At 36.5% G+C, this 18,823-nt stretch overlaps 1 protein-coding gene across 2 annotated transcripts in view; it reads right to left on the bottom strand.

Annotated features, from left to right (window-relative positions):
- Positions 1-1,238: 1,238 nt before the first annotated feature.
- The window catches only part of LOC120532436 (ceramide transfer protein), a 113,679-nt gene continuing 96,094 nt past the window's right edge, over positions 1,239-18,823 (bottom strand). For both annotated transcript variants that reach the window (XM_039758422.1, XM_039758423.1), the window contains 5 exons: positions 17,036-17,106; positions 12,776-12,904; positions 10,298-10,427; positions 5,667-5,803; positions 1,239-4,800 (listed from right to left, as the gene is read on the bottom strand). In XM_039758422.1, coding sequence (XP_039614356.1) covers positions 5,676-5,803; positions 10,298-10,427; positions 12,776-12,904; positions 17,036-17,106 — 458 coding nt within the window. In that variant the 3' untranslated portion in view covers positions 1,239-4,800; positions 5,667-5,675. The remainder of the gene's footprint in view (positions 4,801-5,666; positions 5,804-10,297; positions 10,428-12,775; positions 12,905-17,035; positions 17,107-18,823) is intronic.

Raw genomic sequence — 18,823 nt, 5'->3', positions numbered from 1 at the left:
AATTGCACCTTTACTTCCAAGGCTTATCAATTAGATTCAAGTAATCCCTCTTGACAGCTCTCATGTTTATATACAAATATTACTCTTTTTTTTTTTAAATCACAACACAACTGAATAACACGTACAACTAAAAATACAGTAGAAATATAGAAATTTCTGTAAAAGAAAAATATAAAGCTTTTCAAACTTTCTCTCCATCAGAACCACTGGTTTTCATAGGAGAGAAACAGAGAAAATGCAGACAAAAGTTCATTAACAGCCCTCGACAAGTATTACAAACAATACATTTGTTTAAGAAACAAGATGACCCATTTTTAGAAAAATTAGCAGCATGAAAATAAGCCATGAGATCAATGATTATACATAGCAAATTAAAAGAAAAAATTTGGGACATTTACAAAAGCAAGACCAAAAGACAAACAATTTACTTTAGACCTGCAAAATGACCATAACAACAGAGTGCTTTGAGTGGGCATTTGTGTAACAGACAGGAATATGTCCCATCCTTCTGAAATCAGAGCTACTGCAGTCTTTGTGTACACTGGCTGGCCACTTCAAAATGTTGCTCAGACCCTTCCAAAGGGTAAAAAAAAAACTAAGCAACTGATGATTGTGTCTAGAGAACATGGCTATGGCGTTATTTCAGTGCCACTATTCTGAGCGCACGTAAAAAAAATATTGCAAGTGCAAGTGTTGCATTTTGAGGAGAAATTTATTTTGAGCGTACAAAAGCTGAATTTGAGTGAACAAAATTCATTGCTGCGTGCAAAAATGTATTTCAGTGTTCGGATAATATCTTTAATTATTTTATTTTAAAATTGGGGTTTAATTGAGTTTAGCTGGATTTAGCTACATTTCGGACTGTTTCCAGAATGCAGCAGCTAGCGAGCTGAATGGAGACCGTAAGAGCCAATCAGAATTTTTGAAACCAAGTCTGTGATTGGTTGGTTTTGTGGCACACTTATAACGGTGTACAGAGAGTTGAGCGCTCGCAGCAGAGAATGTTGTGAGCGCAAGCAACACATTGCGAAAGCAAGCGCAAATGAAAAAACTGAGCGAGAGGGGGTGCTATTGTGTGTGTGTATATGGATAAGCGCAAACACTGAAATACATTTTTTGCACGCAGCAATGAATTTTGTTCACTCAAATTCAGCTTTTGTACGCTCAAAATAAATTTCTCCTCAAAATGCAACACTTGCACTTGCAATATTTTTTTTACGTGCGCTCAATATTTTTTTATGTGTGCTCAGAATAGTGGCACTGAAATAACGCCATACATGGCGGTGAACAATCTACAAGACAGTTAGAACCAGGTGTTCATGATTCATTTCATCTATTTTATTTCAGCCAATCACATTATATATTACTGTTCCACCTAATCACTGCAGCTGTCCTACAACCCAAGATTCTCAGCAGTCTTAGATTTACTGCAAAATTACTATGGCATTACAGGGAAATGACACCTTTTCTATCGAATAATATACTTGCTTATATATTAAGATAATTATTGTGATCTGAGATAAAATATATTGCATTCCCATACACTAAACATACAGATTTAAAGTAAAAATCTGTTTACTATAAGGTCCCCTGAAATGGTACTTTTTTCTGTTTTTTTTTTTTTTAATAAAATGTGAGAGTTTGGAAAGACATTCATTATCTATATGACCAATTGTGGTGTGCTATTGCCCATTATGTTATAGATTATTTGTTTCCATTTTGAAGATTTTAGTTTAGAATAGCATGTTGCCAACTTGCTCAGTTAACAGACCATCCCTGAGAAGCGTATCATGGCTTTCAATTACTGTTACAAAGTGCATCTCATAATAAAGCCTGCAAAAGCCACTGCTCTCCAGGCTGCAGTTCAGTCTTTTCAGAACTAACACTGTGCCCTGCACAACTACCGCCTCAAAGACTTGGTGAAACTACTCTACACACTGCATTCAGTTAACAATACAAAATAAAAACTATTTTTGTATTTGGTGCCAGCCCATATCATCTACATTTTTACGGGGGAATTAAAAAAAAAAAAAAACTGTTGCAGCTCTCTCATCAGGTTATTAAATGATCTTATACAGGAATAGCGGCTCAGAACTCTTCATTCATAGCTTAAACATTGCAGCATAGATTTACTGGATACTAAAGAAACTCAAACTTTGATTTGTTGCCTCATATAGGGCTGCTGCCAGAAAACAGGCCAGGATAGTTACATTATGTAATGGTATGAAGTATTCACACTGACCATTAAAAAAAACTGCTTCTAAAATTATTAAAACAAGAATAGTAAATCTAATATTCATTCAAATATTTAGCATATGAACAGTATGAAACATTTTCACAAAGGGCTTCAGAACACAGAGGCATATTTCATTGAAGCCAAACGTTTGGTAATATTTACTAAAAAGAGGCAAAAATCTGCATTACAAAAAATTAATTTAACATTCCTTATGTTCATCTCTTTGAAAAAATGTAATTTCCAAAGGAAATATCTGAATGTAGTCCTCAGCTCTGACATACATGCCAATTATGTACTATTTAGACAGACTGTCAGTAAAGCTTCAGTATTAGCCTGGAAAGGTTATTTACAAACTAGTGCCAAAAAGGAAAGAGAACCTAAAGCAACTTTACGACTAATGACTTTATGGTGGTAAGTGTTGTGCAAAACTGGCAAAAGGCACTTCATTGTGAACAAATCAGAATACCAGAAAAGAACGGTGCAGCAAATAACACTGAGATGAGGACCATGATAGAATCATAGGCAGTACAAATGATGTGCCGTTGTAAATGTCTGATATTTAGATTGCTGAAGTTCTATATTTTCAGTGTCTTGCAGCAGTCATTAGAAACTATCATGATTGAATAAACTAAGTTGGTGTGGACAGGACTAAATACAAACTTTAAAAAAATAAAAATCTGCAGTTTCCACTACAATCTTTGCCTTGGACTATGAGCAGATGCCAAGGAGTGCTGCAGAATGAAATTCCCTCGCAGGGCTATACTTCATTACATTAGGAACATTGTCAAGTACAACTGGACAGAAAGCCACACTGGAAATGTTAGCAGAAATGGGTAATGGCTCTTCTAAACAAAATTATTATTAGTTCTCAAAAGTTAGTATTGTTTTCGAATTCAGAATGCATATCTAACATTCTGCATAATTACGAAGAACAATTGTTTTTATTTTGTAAAAACGCCAGCCTTTCATTCCCAGCCACATTTATTTCCCAGAATACAGCAGCCTTTTAGTTTACAGAATACCAAACAATATATTAAAACAGAATTGCTTCAGCTGAAGTCGAAACTGCATGTACATTTCTTTTTAGTTTCAAAACAACATAAGATTGACACTGCTACTTGCATGGAAGCATGTTCTGCTTTACATTTCCAACAGTAAAGCTTTTCTCCTACAGATCACACAACCTGTAAATGTGTATCAGAATAACCATTTAACTAACTGATGTTCTAGTATTGCTCATTTACTAAATAAACAATGCATTGGGGCCAAAAACACATTTACACTTCGGCAAATATGCAGCAATAGTTTCAATGACAAGGTAAAGGAATGCGATTACATTTTGCCTTATGCCAATGCTACTTTTCTTGTTAATATGATAAAAGTTGGAGAGGAAAGGTAGAAAATTAACATTTCCCATATCTACTTTCATCAATATGAGTAGCCAGTAATTTACAGATTGGGCCAAATCACAAAAACAGTTGTCTTAAAAAGCCCCCCCCCCAATACTTATTTTAAGTAAAACTATTACACAGAAAAAATTGCAGTTTCTTTAAAACTGATTACATTAAAATGTGACATCACTATTCTTTTTATTGAGAATATGCAAATAAGACAACTAATCTCGAGATACAGCCTCTCAGTTTGGTTATATTCTATCAAATTAACCCTCCTTCACTCTCCATGGTTTCATCTTACAGCAGCAGTTGCCTTACTTCTGATCCTCAAATGTGTCCCTTCACCCTGTTGAATTCTGAACACTGGAATTAGTTATAATGCTTCCCCTGGCTGCAAAATGAAAGTAAATAGAGATGGGAAATGGGTGTGTTAACTAGAAATTCTAAATGAAAGAATTTACAGCAGTATTGACAATTCTTTTCCGTCAGGATGCTTTATCTACTCCTGAATTTATTTTTTTTTTTCCAGAAACAAATCTTCAGTGCACAGTGCCACCAATATTGTCAGTTCTCAAAACAAACTATATATTATTTTGTTCCACTGCAGCACTTTCTGTTTTCTACAATTGACTTTAATTTTGCAGATGTACTCTCTTTTGCATATTCGTCATGAATATTGTTAGACACGGTGCAACACGGGCATTTTAAAGTTGATGAACAATGTGTAGAACTAGAATCCTTGTATATTACAAATCCATAATTTTGCAAAAATGTGGTAGTTGGCTATTATTGTAGGTCTAGAGTATTAACATAACTTGCTTATTAAAGCCATTCAACCAGTAAATTAAAATTCTTAATGTATACATTTGTCACTAGAGCAATATAAATTACAACAATATTTGTATTCCCCCCCCTCCCCCCAATTGACACATTGATACAGCAAGAAGTTTTAGCGGTGCACAGGTAGTGTTGGATAATCTGGCCTCAAGGTGATTTGTTTCCCATCTAGTATTACTTTGCAGATGCCAGTACTGAAGATCAGAAAATGTCTTGACTTGGATCCCACACAGTTCTTCTGCCCAACTCACTTGGAATGGAATGGTTGCACAGTCTTATTTTAAACCACTTGAGCAAAGCGTAGAAGACTTGGCAGCAAACCAATGTAAAATTCTAAAGACAAACAAGAAATGCTTGTAAATTTATACATCTGGTTTATCATAAATATTACCAAGCAGCACTCAAATGCACACAAAGACAAAAGACAGAGTTCTCAGCAAAGTTAGTTGGGTTGAACAAGTCAATCTCTGCACTGTATTACACTTTCATTGCTATCTGACACAAATTGATTAACTGTAAAGTTCCAGTAGAAGACATTTCCATTTAGCATGTATGCCCACCAACATAAACCAAAAATGGCAAGTGCATCTCAAGTGCATTTTAAAATTTTTTTCTTATTCATAGAAAAATTTAAATTAAGCATTAAACAAATTATCTGAGGACAGCAGCCTAAAAAAAAAAAGCCTTATGGGTAAAATGGTATTCTCGCCAATGGCTTTTCCAGTTGCCACAATCTCCATTTCCTTCCATTCCACCTCAAAGATGTCTGCATTAAATTAATTTGGCTCCAAGTGATTGACTACAGGAGTGTATTTTAAGGGTGCTCTACTGGCAGCTAGTTTCTGCTTTGGTAACAATCACACTGGGATAGGCTTGACCCCCATATTATTGAACTGGATAAAAGGGTTCCACAATGAATGACTATGTTGGCACATTATGACAATACATGTAGTGCAGAACATACAACACAATACAAATGCAAAAACATAAGGTGTAGTACTTGGCAAACAAATAATATGACTAATTCTAAATATGGTTTGAGAATCTGGCATAATAAAATTACTTCTTGTCCAAGTCAATTGTATCCTTCAAACTTCTATTTCCTTTGAAACATTAGTAAAAATACAGCATACACATTTACTAAGAACAGTGTCAAAAGTCATTGATCATTACTTCTAGATGTTCTTACATTTATTTACCTTGTGCTGTTAGAAAAGAATAGGCTTCCCAGAGGTCTTTTCCTGTACGTATGTTGTAAATCGTTTAAGGAATTTAGGATACTCCCTCTTGGCTACAGCTCTCAAAACTGATGCTGGTGCCCATCCACCTGGATTCACTAAAACAAAATTCAAATATTTTGAAAATGTGTCGGTATCTTTCAATTCCTAAAACAAGCATTTCACGTTAAATCATTCCATGTAAAGGGTTTGTTCATAACTTCCTATTAATCACAATAAAAGGACAAAATTATACTGCTCATAAACTGTTAAGCAAGATATGAAGCCCAGAAATACTGTGGAATCTTCTGCAGAGCTCATAGATTGTCTTATATAGACAAACTTTTGGAAGAATGCTCCTGTGTGGAAAAGCTCAAAAAGTAACTGTTTAGATACTGCATGACTGTGTAATACTCTGCAATTATGATCCATTTCCAAAAAAAAAAATTGAAAACAGTGCTTGAAGTCCCATACCTAGCTATCTACAAAGATAAAACAAAAACAAATAAATAAACTGATTATTTTCCTTTCATTGTCCAGAAGGGAAACTACATACAAGGCCAGGAGAATGTCTCATAAATGAGATGTGCATTAGTCATAAAAGTTCCCAAGAACATTCCTTTATGCTCTTCTGCCTTCTCAGGAAATCCTGTGTTTATACTACATATGTCAGATACAATAAGTGTTGTCACTGAAGTTCAAGTTATAATTCTGTATAGTTCCAAAGGTAGTAAAGCTGCTGATCTTCAATGCTTCCTAACTACTTTGAACCAGTAATTGTAACAAAGGCAGCCAGGCTTTGTGTTTTACATATGTTGTGTTTTTCATATCTTCATCTATACTAATAAACGGAAAAGCCCTCACTGACTCACTAATTCTCCAACTTCCCGTGTAGGTAGAAGGCTGAAATTTGGCAGGCTCATTCCTTACAGCTTACTTACAAAAGTTGGGCAGGTTTCATTTCGAAATTCTACGCGTAATGGTAATAACTGGAAGCTATTTTTCTCCATATACTGTAATGGAGTTGAGCTCGATGGCCGTGGGGGAGTTTCGTGTGACATCATCACACCTCCCACGTAATCACGTGAACTGTCAACGCAGTACGTAGCAAACAAGGAAGAGCTCCAAAAAGCGCTGAAAAAAAAAAAACATGCATTATACAATTGAGAAGGCAGCGAAACAATAAGAAGCGAGCGACTGACACATACAACCATATTCATGAGTGCAGCTACTTCGGAAACAAAGCACGGTGTAAACCTAAAGTTTAAATTAAGTTCATAGACAGGCTGCCGCTGGCGTTTGTCATGCCCACGGCTAATGCGGGATACAAGTTTAATGAGAGGATGCAGGATATAAACAAGAGTTTTGATCACTTTGTAACTAAGTTAAAATTGCTGTTGAAGGGCTGTGCTTATGCAAATTCCAAGAGACTGTGTTTGTTTGGGGATGGACAGATAAGGCGGGAGGGGGAGTCACGTCATCATCTCCCCTCCCATTCACCTCATTTCGCTCTGAGCTGAGCTCCGCAGCTAACACAGTCTTGCGGAACCAACTTTGTGACGCTGCCACCAAATACTCACAGAAAAATCCACAAGTTAATACACACGCTGTCTCTAGAGTTTCTCCACACTCTGAATCCTCCAGGCACTACTTACAAAAGGTTACATTAATAATCGTGTTACGTTATTTTTAAAATGTTTCCTTTTCTTAGCACAAGCACAGCTGAGAAGCTTTGATGCATGTGCTCCATAACGCGTTAAAAAATAACGCATTTAATCACACTTTGCATTACAAACAAAGGCAAACTTCTCTCAATGCATGATTTCCTGGTACACCGATTACATTGATCAGCGCTTCCCGATTCATTTTACCCTCTCACCCCCTTGGTTTGAGAAGAAGTATGAAAAAATGAGGTTAACGCAGAAAAGCAAATCACCAATTGAAGCTTTATGAATAATTGATACTTTATTCGCCATCAAGAATTGTTTTGGTAAAGCCACTCTCAGTGTAATTCCACTTCCATTTTATTATTTTTCCGCGACTAGCCATGATTAAAGGAACAGTAAAAAAGTAAGAGCGAAGCGAGGGTGACTTATTCAGGCAGGCAGGCGACAGCTCAATAGCTCGAATTTGGATATACAGTGATCCCTCGCTATATCACGCTTCGACTTTCGCTGCTTCAGTCTATCGCGATTTTTTTCTCATACACGCTTACGTCACTATGCATGCGCTTTGAGAACTTTTATCTAAGCCCTACGATGGCTCCTAAAAGTGCTGCTTTTCCTAAGCCTTCCGACAAGAAAACTAAGCGCCGGAGGAAGATGCTTACAATCCAGGAGAAGGTGAAACTCTTGGATATGATTAAAGATGGCAATACCCTACAAAAGCCTCCTCACGCATATGAAAAGACAGCGCCAGCAACTGCCTATCAAGATGTTCTTCAGTCGCGCACCCAGACACCCACTGCCTACTCCTAGTACTTCTTCACTGAAGACCACAACGCACCTGCTGAAGATACTGCAACACCTCTGAAGACTCTCCTACTGATGTCGTGCCTTCATAGGTTAGTGGTTGTGTGCAATTAAATGTACAGTACAATAATCTACTAGATAAAAGCATTTGGGATTGTCCTTCCGTCCCGTGAGTGCAAAGCGTAGCGGTATTGTGCTTATTACAGACTTGCTACTTGTGGCTTGAGGTGCGAAGCGACGCGATGTGAGGAGAGTACTGGTGCTGTCACCGTTCCCTTGCTTTTGTGCGTGATGCGCTGGAAAAATAGACAAAATTATGTCTCTGGAAATAATTAATGTTGATGGAGTACAAATGCCTCACCGCGTAGTAAATATCAGGGGAGATGGTGCTTGCTTATTCTCATCTATAGCTTATTCAGTGCATGAAACTCCGTCTTTAGTGGTACAGATTCGGGCTGACATTGTACGACTTTGGACAGGCACTTGAGGGGATAAAAAAAAAAAAAAAAAAAAAATGTAGGCTTTCAGGAGATGTTACGAATGGGCACTTTGATGTTCTCATTCCCTAAACTTACATGTCTGATGTACACATGGAGCACACAAAAATTGAGGATAAAAGTCGGTCGCCTTAAAAGGCAATTGCGCCTAGTAATATGATATTTGTAACGTCTAATATGTCTTATTTTCTCTTATTTTGTCTAATATATTGGGTAATACGAGTGTAATGGTGACTAAAGGGTGTTATTTCATGTCTAGAAGGCTCTAATAATGTTAAAAAACATATTTAGAAGGTCGTAAACAGGTTTTCTATACTCTAACTGCGAAAATATTCGATTTATAAATAAAGAATCCTACTTTGCGAAAATTCATGTATCACAGTAGAGTCTGGAACGGATTAACCGTGATAAATGAGGGTTCACTGTAAGTAGGTTCTATTTAGTCGCCAGAGATATCTTTGGTAGGAATGAAAGTTGAATTTAGTCTTTAAATTTCTATGGTGAAGAAAAATTTATGCAATGATGACTAAATTTAACTTACATTTCTACTAAACATATTTCTGTCGACTAAATAAAAATTACTTGTATTTAAAATTTAAATAGAACTTGAACAGATACGATAGTTCAAAATACCCACACAGCACTAAGTGCACGTAAGAGCAGGAGTCATCCGTTTTAACAAGCAGCGTATTGCACTAACAGGCAACCCTCTCTGCATGTGAAAGAACAAATCAACAGTGACCGTGATTTTCCAGCTGAAAACACCCACAGAAAGTCATCCCAGGTCAATCAAGCTACTATGGACTCTGCTGCCACCACCAGCTAGCAGAAAGAATGATGTGCAATTAGTAACTCGATTAAGGAACAGACACGCAAAAGCCAGCATGAGAGTTCTATGATCTCAACTATTTGTTTATAATAGATGAAAGATGATAAATGTAAATATCAAAAGACCCAAAAGTTATGTAAAGTACTGTCCTATTGTCTAGTAATGAATAAGTACATGATCCTGCACAGGGACACTATTCAAGAAGTGCGTTTTTTGATATTTTGCCACTCGGTTCTCTTTTTTACAGGGACACTATTCAAGAAGTGCGTTTTTTGATATTTTGCCACTCGGTTCTCTTTTTTGCTAAAAACTGAAAAGAGGTTTTTCTGCAAAGAAAAAAAAGTGAAAAGAAATGATTTTCTGTTTGCCGTCTTAAAGTGTCAACATTCTTTCATCTCTTTTGTACATTTTACAAAGAAATGGAAGATGCTGTAATGAAAAATTCTCATTTTTAAATTTGCCAATAACTTACTTAAGAGGGGAAATGGGAAAACTATAAACAATGTGTGAATGGTAGTTGGATTCTAGAGTGGTTAGGCAGCTGCACCATCCACTGTGCCAACAAGGAACAATTTACAGTACTACACAATGTACACAGGTTTATTTGTAATAATTAGCACACTGCTTGACATACAATGAAAAATTAACACTACATAAATATATCATGCTACAGTCTACAAAATAAAGCCATGAAAGAAAAAAGCCTACACAAGTACAGGAATTCCCATGATTCAATTTTGATTGTATAAATATATATTTTAACATACAGAAAACAAAAAAGTTTATTCCAATTTTTTTGAAAAGAAAATTACTTACCATTAGCAACGTAAGTGATCTTGCACAAGATATTATCTCTACTGATCTCTTTGTTACCCTCAGGTGGACTTACAAGTGTCTGACATATCATGGCGATGTTTATTTTGGCACGCACACATCTGTTAGTAAGCTGATTAAGAAAAGGAGGAAAACATTGTACACACAAGTATATTTTTGATGGTTAAATAATATTTAGTACATGACATAAATCATATAAACAAACTTCATATTGGCAACTACGAAATAAGGTCAAAAAATTTCCCTTACTGTAATGTGTTACAGTACAGCTCACAACATAATACAATTATGGAAAATCTTGCTTTAAATAATTTCTTACATACTTTCCCAGAATATACGTAGATTAGCTTTCAAACATTTATATTATGGGATAGCATACAAAGCATAATATCGACATACTCAACAGTAAGGATGTACGTGCTCTACAACTGAGAGTGCCTTCCACCCTTTACATTCCATAACGTAGTCATATATAGTTTTCATGTCTAACAGCATGTATGCCAGTGTCATGCATGCACGCACTTGCTATGTGTATGTAATGCTGTTGACTGTTAGCAAACTACTGTAGTTGAGAGTGCTTAAAAGATAACTATTTCACAACAAAGTTAAAATTTGCTTAACTTTTGTAAAACCTTTCCACATGTATTTTACTTGTCTACATTATAAGTGGTAAGTTATAATTCACTGCTCTGATAACAGGTAATTATTGAAAAAAAGTTCCTAGTCCGAGAATTATGGCTTGATTGCCTATTAACTTCCTCTATATCACTATTTGTGCAGAAAAAAAAAAATCATTGAATAGTTTTGCAGGATCCAGACAAATCAAAGAGAGATTTTTTTGTTGCGCTTTAAATACAATTATATAATCACTTGCCTCAGTCCCTAATGTCTGTATCATCTTACACTATTTGAGAAGGGTAAAGCTTTAGAACTGAAACAAGTATTTTGATTTTGACTACAGCTATTGAAAATGAAAAACAAAAGCAGTAGAACAATGTGTGTTTATATATAATATTGTGCATGCTTTTGAGCATCGATTATTGAATTCCCTACTGGCAGGTGCCCCTTCTAATCTTGTATCACAGCTCCAGCTTATTCAAAACTCGGCTAAAAGAGTCCTGACACAGACCAACAACAGCGAGCACATAACACCCATCCTTCTTTGCCTTCACTGGCTCCCTGTGTCTTACAGAACTGAATATAAAATTCTACCAATAACCTACAAAGCCTTAAACGACCTTGCGGCAAACTACACCAGTGACCTTCTCCATCACTATGTGCCTGACCGCCCATTAAGGTCCTCTGATTCTGGCAATCTTCTTGTGTCCCACACTAATCTACACTTCATGGGTGACAGGGCCTTCAGCTGTATAGCACCCAGACTCTGGACTATGTCAAGATGCTCATGTCATATGTATATATGTGCGCTAGACCATCAATTATTTGGTCTGTTAGGCTTTTCTCTGAATTTACTATCTTACTCTTATTTATCTGGTTTTGTTCAATGCTATATACTGTATACCCTGCCGTTCTTAAACTCTGAAGTGCCTTGGGTGTGGGAAAGGCGCTATATAAAGAAAGTGTATTATCATTTCTGGTGGTCTGCACAACAAGCAGGACTTGATGAAATCATTTCATTTTTAAAAAAGACTAGTCAAGAGAGGTTTTACAATAGTGAATACACTTAATACACAGTATTCATTTATTAATTTAGTACTTTAAGAACATTGTCAAAAATAATATTTAACTATACTCAGTGAAAAACACCCCAACTGTAAATCTATACAATGTAATTACATAGTCTGCACAGAGATACCAGTGAATATTCTAAAAAAACAGAATACATCATAAGACCAAGACTTGTAACTTTATCAATGAATATTCAAATAAATTGAAGAATACATCATAAAGCCATGATGTGAAGTCATTTTCCAACTAATCATAGGTTTTAAAGTGCACAGTATCTGCCCAAATGAAGTGCAGTGTTAGTCTGATGATGTTTAATAAACAGCTTATTTACACATTTTTCAATGAATAATTACAAAGCCCCAAGCAGTAAAAAATACTTTGTCAGCAAACAAAGTGAGTAAAGTTATTGTGTGCCCAGATCTACTGTGTTTAATAAATGATTGTGGGGTTGAAGAATCATGTGCAAGGTGAGTTGATGAGTAGGGTCTAAAAATTTACAGATCATGCAATAACCAATGGAAAGACAGAAACCACTCTCCCAACAGTTTTAAATTACTTGACTTTTAAACATGTTTTTGCAGTTCAAGGTGAACTCACTAAAAAGACAGTAAAATACATGACAAAAAATAACCACAACAAGCATAGTCATGTGGCAAGAAACCAGTTTTAAAGCATGCCAATGCAGTTAAGATTAGATTTTTATAGTTATTAAATGTGTATAACCACATGTATGAACAAAGACAAAGGAAAAAAAAAAAAAAACACACTTACAGGAGCACTGTCATGGTCTACAGAAAAATTACAAACAATCCATGTGTCAGGGTCATTTTCATTGTTAGCCAGGATTTTACGTATTGCTGATAAATACAGCACATCCCTCTGAGAGGCAGGCCAAACTCTCTGAAATTGAAATTCATTAATTGGCTTTTTGAAAGAAGAAAAAAAAAAAAACTCAGAATGCATACCTCACATACAATAATCAGAATAAATAAAAAGGTCAAAATTCAGTACTAATGTAACTAGCAATAACAAATAAATATAGAAAAAAAATAAAAGACATTTAAATTCACTTAACTGGACACCTTGGAATGTTAAGAGTACTTTGCTTGCCAACAGACAATAATGAGTACCGCTCTCCAGCCCTTCGACTAACAAACTGCCTTCTGCTACAGCCAAATATTTCAAATTTTGACTCTTCAGTCCAGAGCACCAGCTGCCATTTTTCTGCACCCCAGTTCCTATGTTTTCGTGAATACTTGAGTCACTTGGCCTTGTTTCCATGCTGGAGGTATGGCTTTTTGGCTCTTCCATGAAGACCACTTCTAGCCAGACTTCTCCAGACAGTAGATGGGTGTACCTGGGTCCCACTGGTTTCTGCCAGTTCTGAGCTGATGGCACTGCTGGACATCTTCCGATTTCGAAGGGTAATAAGCTTGATGTGTCTTTCATCTGCTGCACTAAGTTTTCTTGGCCGGCCACTGCGCCTACGATCCCCAATGTTGCCCGTTTCTTTGTGCTTCTTCAAAAGAGCTTGAACAGCACATCTTGAAACCCCAGTCTGCTTTGAAATCTTTGTCTGGGTGAGACCTTGTGTCTTGTTGCTGTGCTCAATCTTGCCATGACATGAAACTGTCTTCATGAAACAGCATTTTTTCACACCTGCCTAAAACTTTTGCACAGTACTGTTTGTATAGTGTGGAATATGGCCAGCCAGTCATCCCAGCCAATACCCCCAGGCCGCCAGGTGGAGGCCTTCCTGCAGTATGGAGTTGCCCCGAATGCCAGCAGGGAATCATGGACAGTGGAGTTTTCCTTTACAGCCCTGCTGGATACCTTGGGGGCCAACAGAGGACGCTGCAGGGAGGCCCAGAGACTAGTACGTGCCCTATAACCCGGAAGTACATCTTAGTCACAGCGACAGAAGGAATGACGTACTTCCGGGATTAAAAGACGACTTTAGATCTGACCCGGAAGTGCTAGGAAGTCGCATGAACTCAGGGTTCGGAAGCACTTCCGGGTCACGTACTATAAAGAACTGTGGGAAATCCCAGACGAGGCGCTGAGCTGGGTGGCAACGCGTCTGGGAGTAGGAGGAATTGTATTGTTTAATGAGTATTGTGGAGAGGAGGGTGCACTGTGTAGTTTAAATAAAGTCAATTATGGGACTTTTACCTGGTGTCTGGCGTCTGATCCGAGGGTTCAAGGGGATGACAGCGCCCATAGATTTTATATTTAATTTATGATAGAGACACACACACACACACTATATTATATTAATATAATATAATATATAATATAATATGATAATATGATAATATAATATGATAATATAATATGATAATATATAATATAATATACGTGTGTGTGTGTGTGTGTGTGTACATTTATTCAGTGGGAGAAAAAATCCCACATTAAGAAATACATTTTTTGCATGAAATCAGGTGTGCCACAATTATTGGCACCCCTAACAATTACTATAAAATAAATGTAATTGAAGCATTTTTTTAATTTCTAGTTTAGTTTTTAAGGTTGATCAGAGAAAATTGGAACTTTTAATTAGTAACTAATGACTTCCTTTGTCCCTGGGGTATAAATATGACGTGACAGAGTCCTATTGCTCCTAGCCACTCTTCAACATGGGAAAGACAAGAGAACATGCCATTCAAGTAAGGCAGATGTGTGTCGACCTTCAAAAGTCAGGTAATGGCTACAAGAAAATAGCTCCTCGTCTAAACCTTCCTGTATTTACAGAGTAATAATAAAGAAGTGTAAAACTACAGGAACAGTGACAAACAAGGCTGGATGAGGACCCACGTTTATCTTGCCTCCACGCAAAGTGAGGAGGATGGTAAGAGAAGTAAAAAAATTATCCAAAGCTCACTGTTAGAGAACTGCACCAAACAGTGGTATCTTGGGGTCACAAAGTCTCCATGACAACCATAAGACGCTATCTCCATGCCAACAAGCTGTTCGGGAGACATGCAAAGAAAAAGCCTTTTCTCACCTACAATCACAAACGTAAACATCTGGAGTTTGCTAAGCGGTGTTGGGGCTTCAACTGGGACCGTGTGCTTTGGTCAGATAAGACTAAAATTGAGATTTTTGGCAACAAACATTCTAAGTGGGTCTGGCATGAATCCAAGAATGAGTATGCGGAAAAGCACTTCATGCCCACTGTAAAGTATGGTGGAGGATCTGTGATGCTGTGGGGCTGTTTTTCTTCCAAAACCCCTGGGAACCTTGCTAGGGTGCATGGCATCATGATCTCCTTGAAATACCAGGACATTTTAAATCAAAATTTGGTGGCCTCTGCCAGAAAGCTGAAGATGGGTCGTCATCGGGTCTTCCAGCAGGAAAATAACCCTAAAATATGGAAAAATCTGCACAAAAATGATTCAGACGACACAAAATCAAGCTCCTCCCATGGCCATCTCAGTCCCCAGACCTCAACCCCATTGAAAACTTGTGGGGTGAGCTGAAGAGGGAAGTGCATAAAAGAGGACCCAAAACGATCTAGAAAGATTGTGCAAAGAGGAATGGTCAAAAATCCATGTCTCTGTATTCTCCAACCTTGTGAAATGTTATAGAAGATTAAGTGCAGTCTTGTTGGCAAAAGGCGGTTGTATGAAATATTAACAGCAGGGGTGCCAATTGTGGCACACATGATTTCATGAAAAAACTTATTTCTTAATGTGGGATTTATTTCCCCATGAATAAATGTACTTCAATTAAAAGGATGGTTTTTTCTATATTTTGTGTTGTGAGTCTATATTTTTTGGGGAAAAAAAAAGTATTTATTAGAATCCTAAGAACACATCTTAACCAGGGGTGCCAATAATTGTGGAGGGCGCTGTATATATGTGTATATGTATATATGTACACACACGAATTATATAATTATACATACACAGTCAACTGTTAAAAAAATGGCACACCCGCACTTCTTTCAGAAAATTGTTGCAGTTACACATGCTTTGGAATGCACATATTTATTTCTTTTGTTTGCATTAGAACATAAAGCAGAGAAAACAGGTGAAATCTGGTATTATATCACACAAATCTCCAGAAATTGACTGAACAAAATTATTGCCACCTTCAACTTGATATTTGGTAGCACACACTTTGGAAACAATTAACTGAAATCAACCTCTTCCTGTAACCAAGCAAAATTACACTTTTTTTTGGCTAATTTAACAGATAATATGTAAGCTGCTTGCAGTTGCCTGAAGAAGGGGTCTAAGCTGCCTTGAAAGCTTGCAGTTGCTGGACTTCTCATTGGATCCATTATGGCTAACATTATACAACATCCTATTCTTGTAATTATGAATGAGGTTGTTGTACAGGATTTAGATGCACACTCATTGCTGGTCACTTCAAAACTTTCTACCACTTTGTCTTAAATCATTTATTTCTTGGTGCTTTTTAAGATATGCTTTGGGTCATTATCCTGCTGGAACTCATTACCTCTGATAGTGACCCAGGTTTCTGACACAGGGCCCAACACTGCTCTCTGAAATTCTTTGGTAGCCTTCAGATTTCATGATGCCCTATACACAGTCAAATCATTTAGTGCTATACGCACCAAAGCAATCCCAAAATACCTATGAACCTTCACCATGCTTGACAGACACAGACACAAAGATTAAGTCAACTTTTCTCCAATTAAACTAGCTGCTAGTGTGATTTCTATATTGCCAACACGTTATTTGCCACACAGGAGTTTAAGTACAAATTAAGGGATCATTACATGAATGAAATCTAATTATTTCTTTATAATTTTGTAAAGATGCCAATTATTTTGTCCAGTCCATTTCTGGAGTTCAGGTTCAGTGTGAAATATCAGATTTGACTTTTTTCCTCTGCTTTTTTACGTTGTTTTAATACAAACAAAAGGAGTAATCATGCAACTCCCAAAGCATTTGAAATTGTAACAAGTTTCTGGGAGAAGTGGCGCAGTTTCTGAAATAAGTGCAAGGGTGCCAGTATGGTTGGCCATGCGTAGATAGATAGCTGATAGATTTACACACTTACCTTGTGCGTCTGATAAATGATGACTGCATTATCTGCTAACGTTTCTACCACATTGAAATTTTCAACAGTTGCTATGGGTGAAAAAAAGGGAAAACAAAAAGATATAAATCAGAACTGTTAAGTACCAAGATACAGATGTAAGTGCACAATATTGCCATGACTTTTTTCAAAGTGTAAAAATATTAAAAATGCTGAGATTATGCCGAATATAAAAAGTGACCAAATCACAATTAAAGATGTATTAAATATTAGCCAAACAAATCAGTTTAATTTACTACAACTGTAAGATATTTCCATTGCACAAACTGTCAAATGTGTTATTAAAGTTAATAAAAAAAACAGTTTTAAGACACTAAATGTACTTAATTTAATTTGTAAGAGAATATACTTCGTAAAAATGTCACTAGAAACCGGTGATATGTTATATGATGATTAGCATGTACAAGTACACTGTATCCTGTACACATGACAATTATGACCCTGCAAACCTATTAATTTGGTAAAGTGAGCCAGAAAGTCAAAAACAAACTTGTAAAGAAAATTTCACAGAGCAACTTCCACAAAGCTGAATGCATCTGTAAAGATTTGGAACATCAGGCAAGCCAGACTGCTTTAGTAGGTCTTAGCATGTCGTAAGTGTAAGCAGGGAAAACAAATATTGGCCCAACATTTCATTATTAATTAATGAAGAGGAAAAGTTTAAAACTAATTGTTCAACTAGGAACACAAAGAACCTCCGCATGTTACTATACAGGATAAAATTTGCTAAAGCAGCAATTAATTCAGGGAAAGATACCATAGCACTGGTAGCAAAAGGCTGTAACACTTTAAAGTGTGTTACTTAGTCAGATTACTGATTTAGTAACAAATTGTTATACAATACTTTTTTCTATATATAAACAAAAAAATGTCAGAAGTATTGCCTACTGCTGAAGTTCACAAAAGTTATTACTATACATTTAATCCTGCATGTGCTGAGGTGTAAATTTTATCTAGCCCATTTAGGGTCACAGGAAAACATTGATCACTGAAGCAGCATTGGGTTAAGACAAGAAGCTGATGGACTTTAGCAGCTAGGAGACACTGCCAAAATGCTCTTAAGTGTCATGACAAATTTTTCCAAAGTATCTGGATGAGATACACCGCCAACTTCTGGGAGCAGCTTTTAATAGCTAAGCTTCTCCTGGTATTCCAGTCACCTCAGACAGGTCTCTGCCACCTGAGGAGCATGCTCCTCATCATGTAAAGACCCAGGGAAGCTATCATATTGATAAAACACACTAAAATGATCAAATTGTGCTGTGTTGCTGGTCAGTTTCATGAAGGTGAAAGGGTTTAGGTTTTAATAAATGGATAGGGAAATGTGCAGCATTTCAAACAAAAGAAAAAGTAACACGAACATAATGCACTATTTATAACACACTGCACTTTATAATAATTGTGTAACTTACATAACTCATTACTTACAAAAAATTAACTAATTTTTAAATGGAATGATTTCCCAAAACCATTTGCTATATACTGTGGCTGTGAAACTCCCATCTACTGGACCAAACCCATCCTACAATTCTTATCCCTCTTGCACAGCAAAACAAAAAAACTATTCTTCTTGAGCTTATGGAACAAAAAATTAGCTCAGGACACCACTACACAGGTTCATCAGTGAGGGAGTGGTACTGTCACTATACATTTCCTGTAGAAAATTAAATGCAACAACAGTAATCAAATAACAGTTCATTAATAACCTCAAATAGAAATTAAAGCTCTCAAAATAAAATACTGCGTGAA

This window comes from Polypterus senegalus, chromosome 7, assembly GCF_016835505.1.
Source record: "Polypterus senegalus isolate Bchr_013 chromosome 7, ASM1683550v1, whole genome shotgun sequence".
Taxonomy (NCBI): Eukaryota; Metazoa; Chordata; class Cladistia; order Polypteriformes; family Polypteridae; genus Polypterus; species Polypterus senegalus.
The sequence above is the reverse complement of the archived record's forward strand: the minus strand, read 5'-3'. Positions and strand labels throughout refer to the sequence as shown.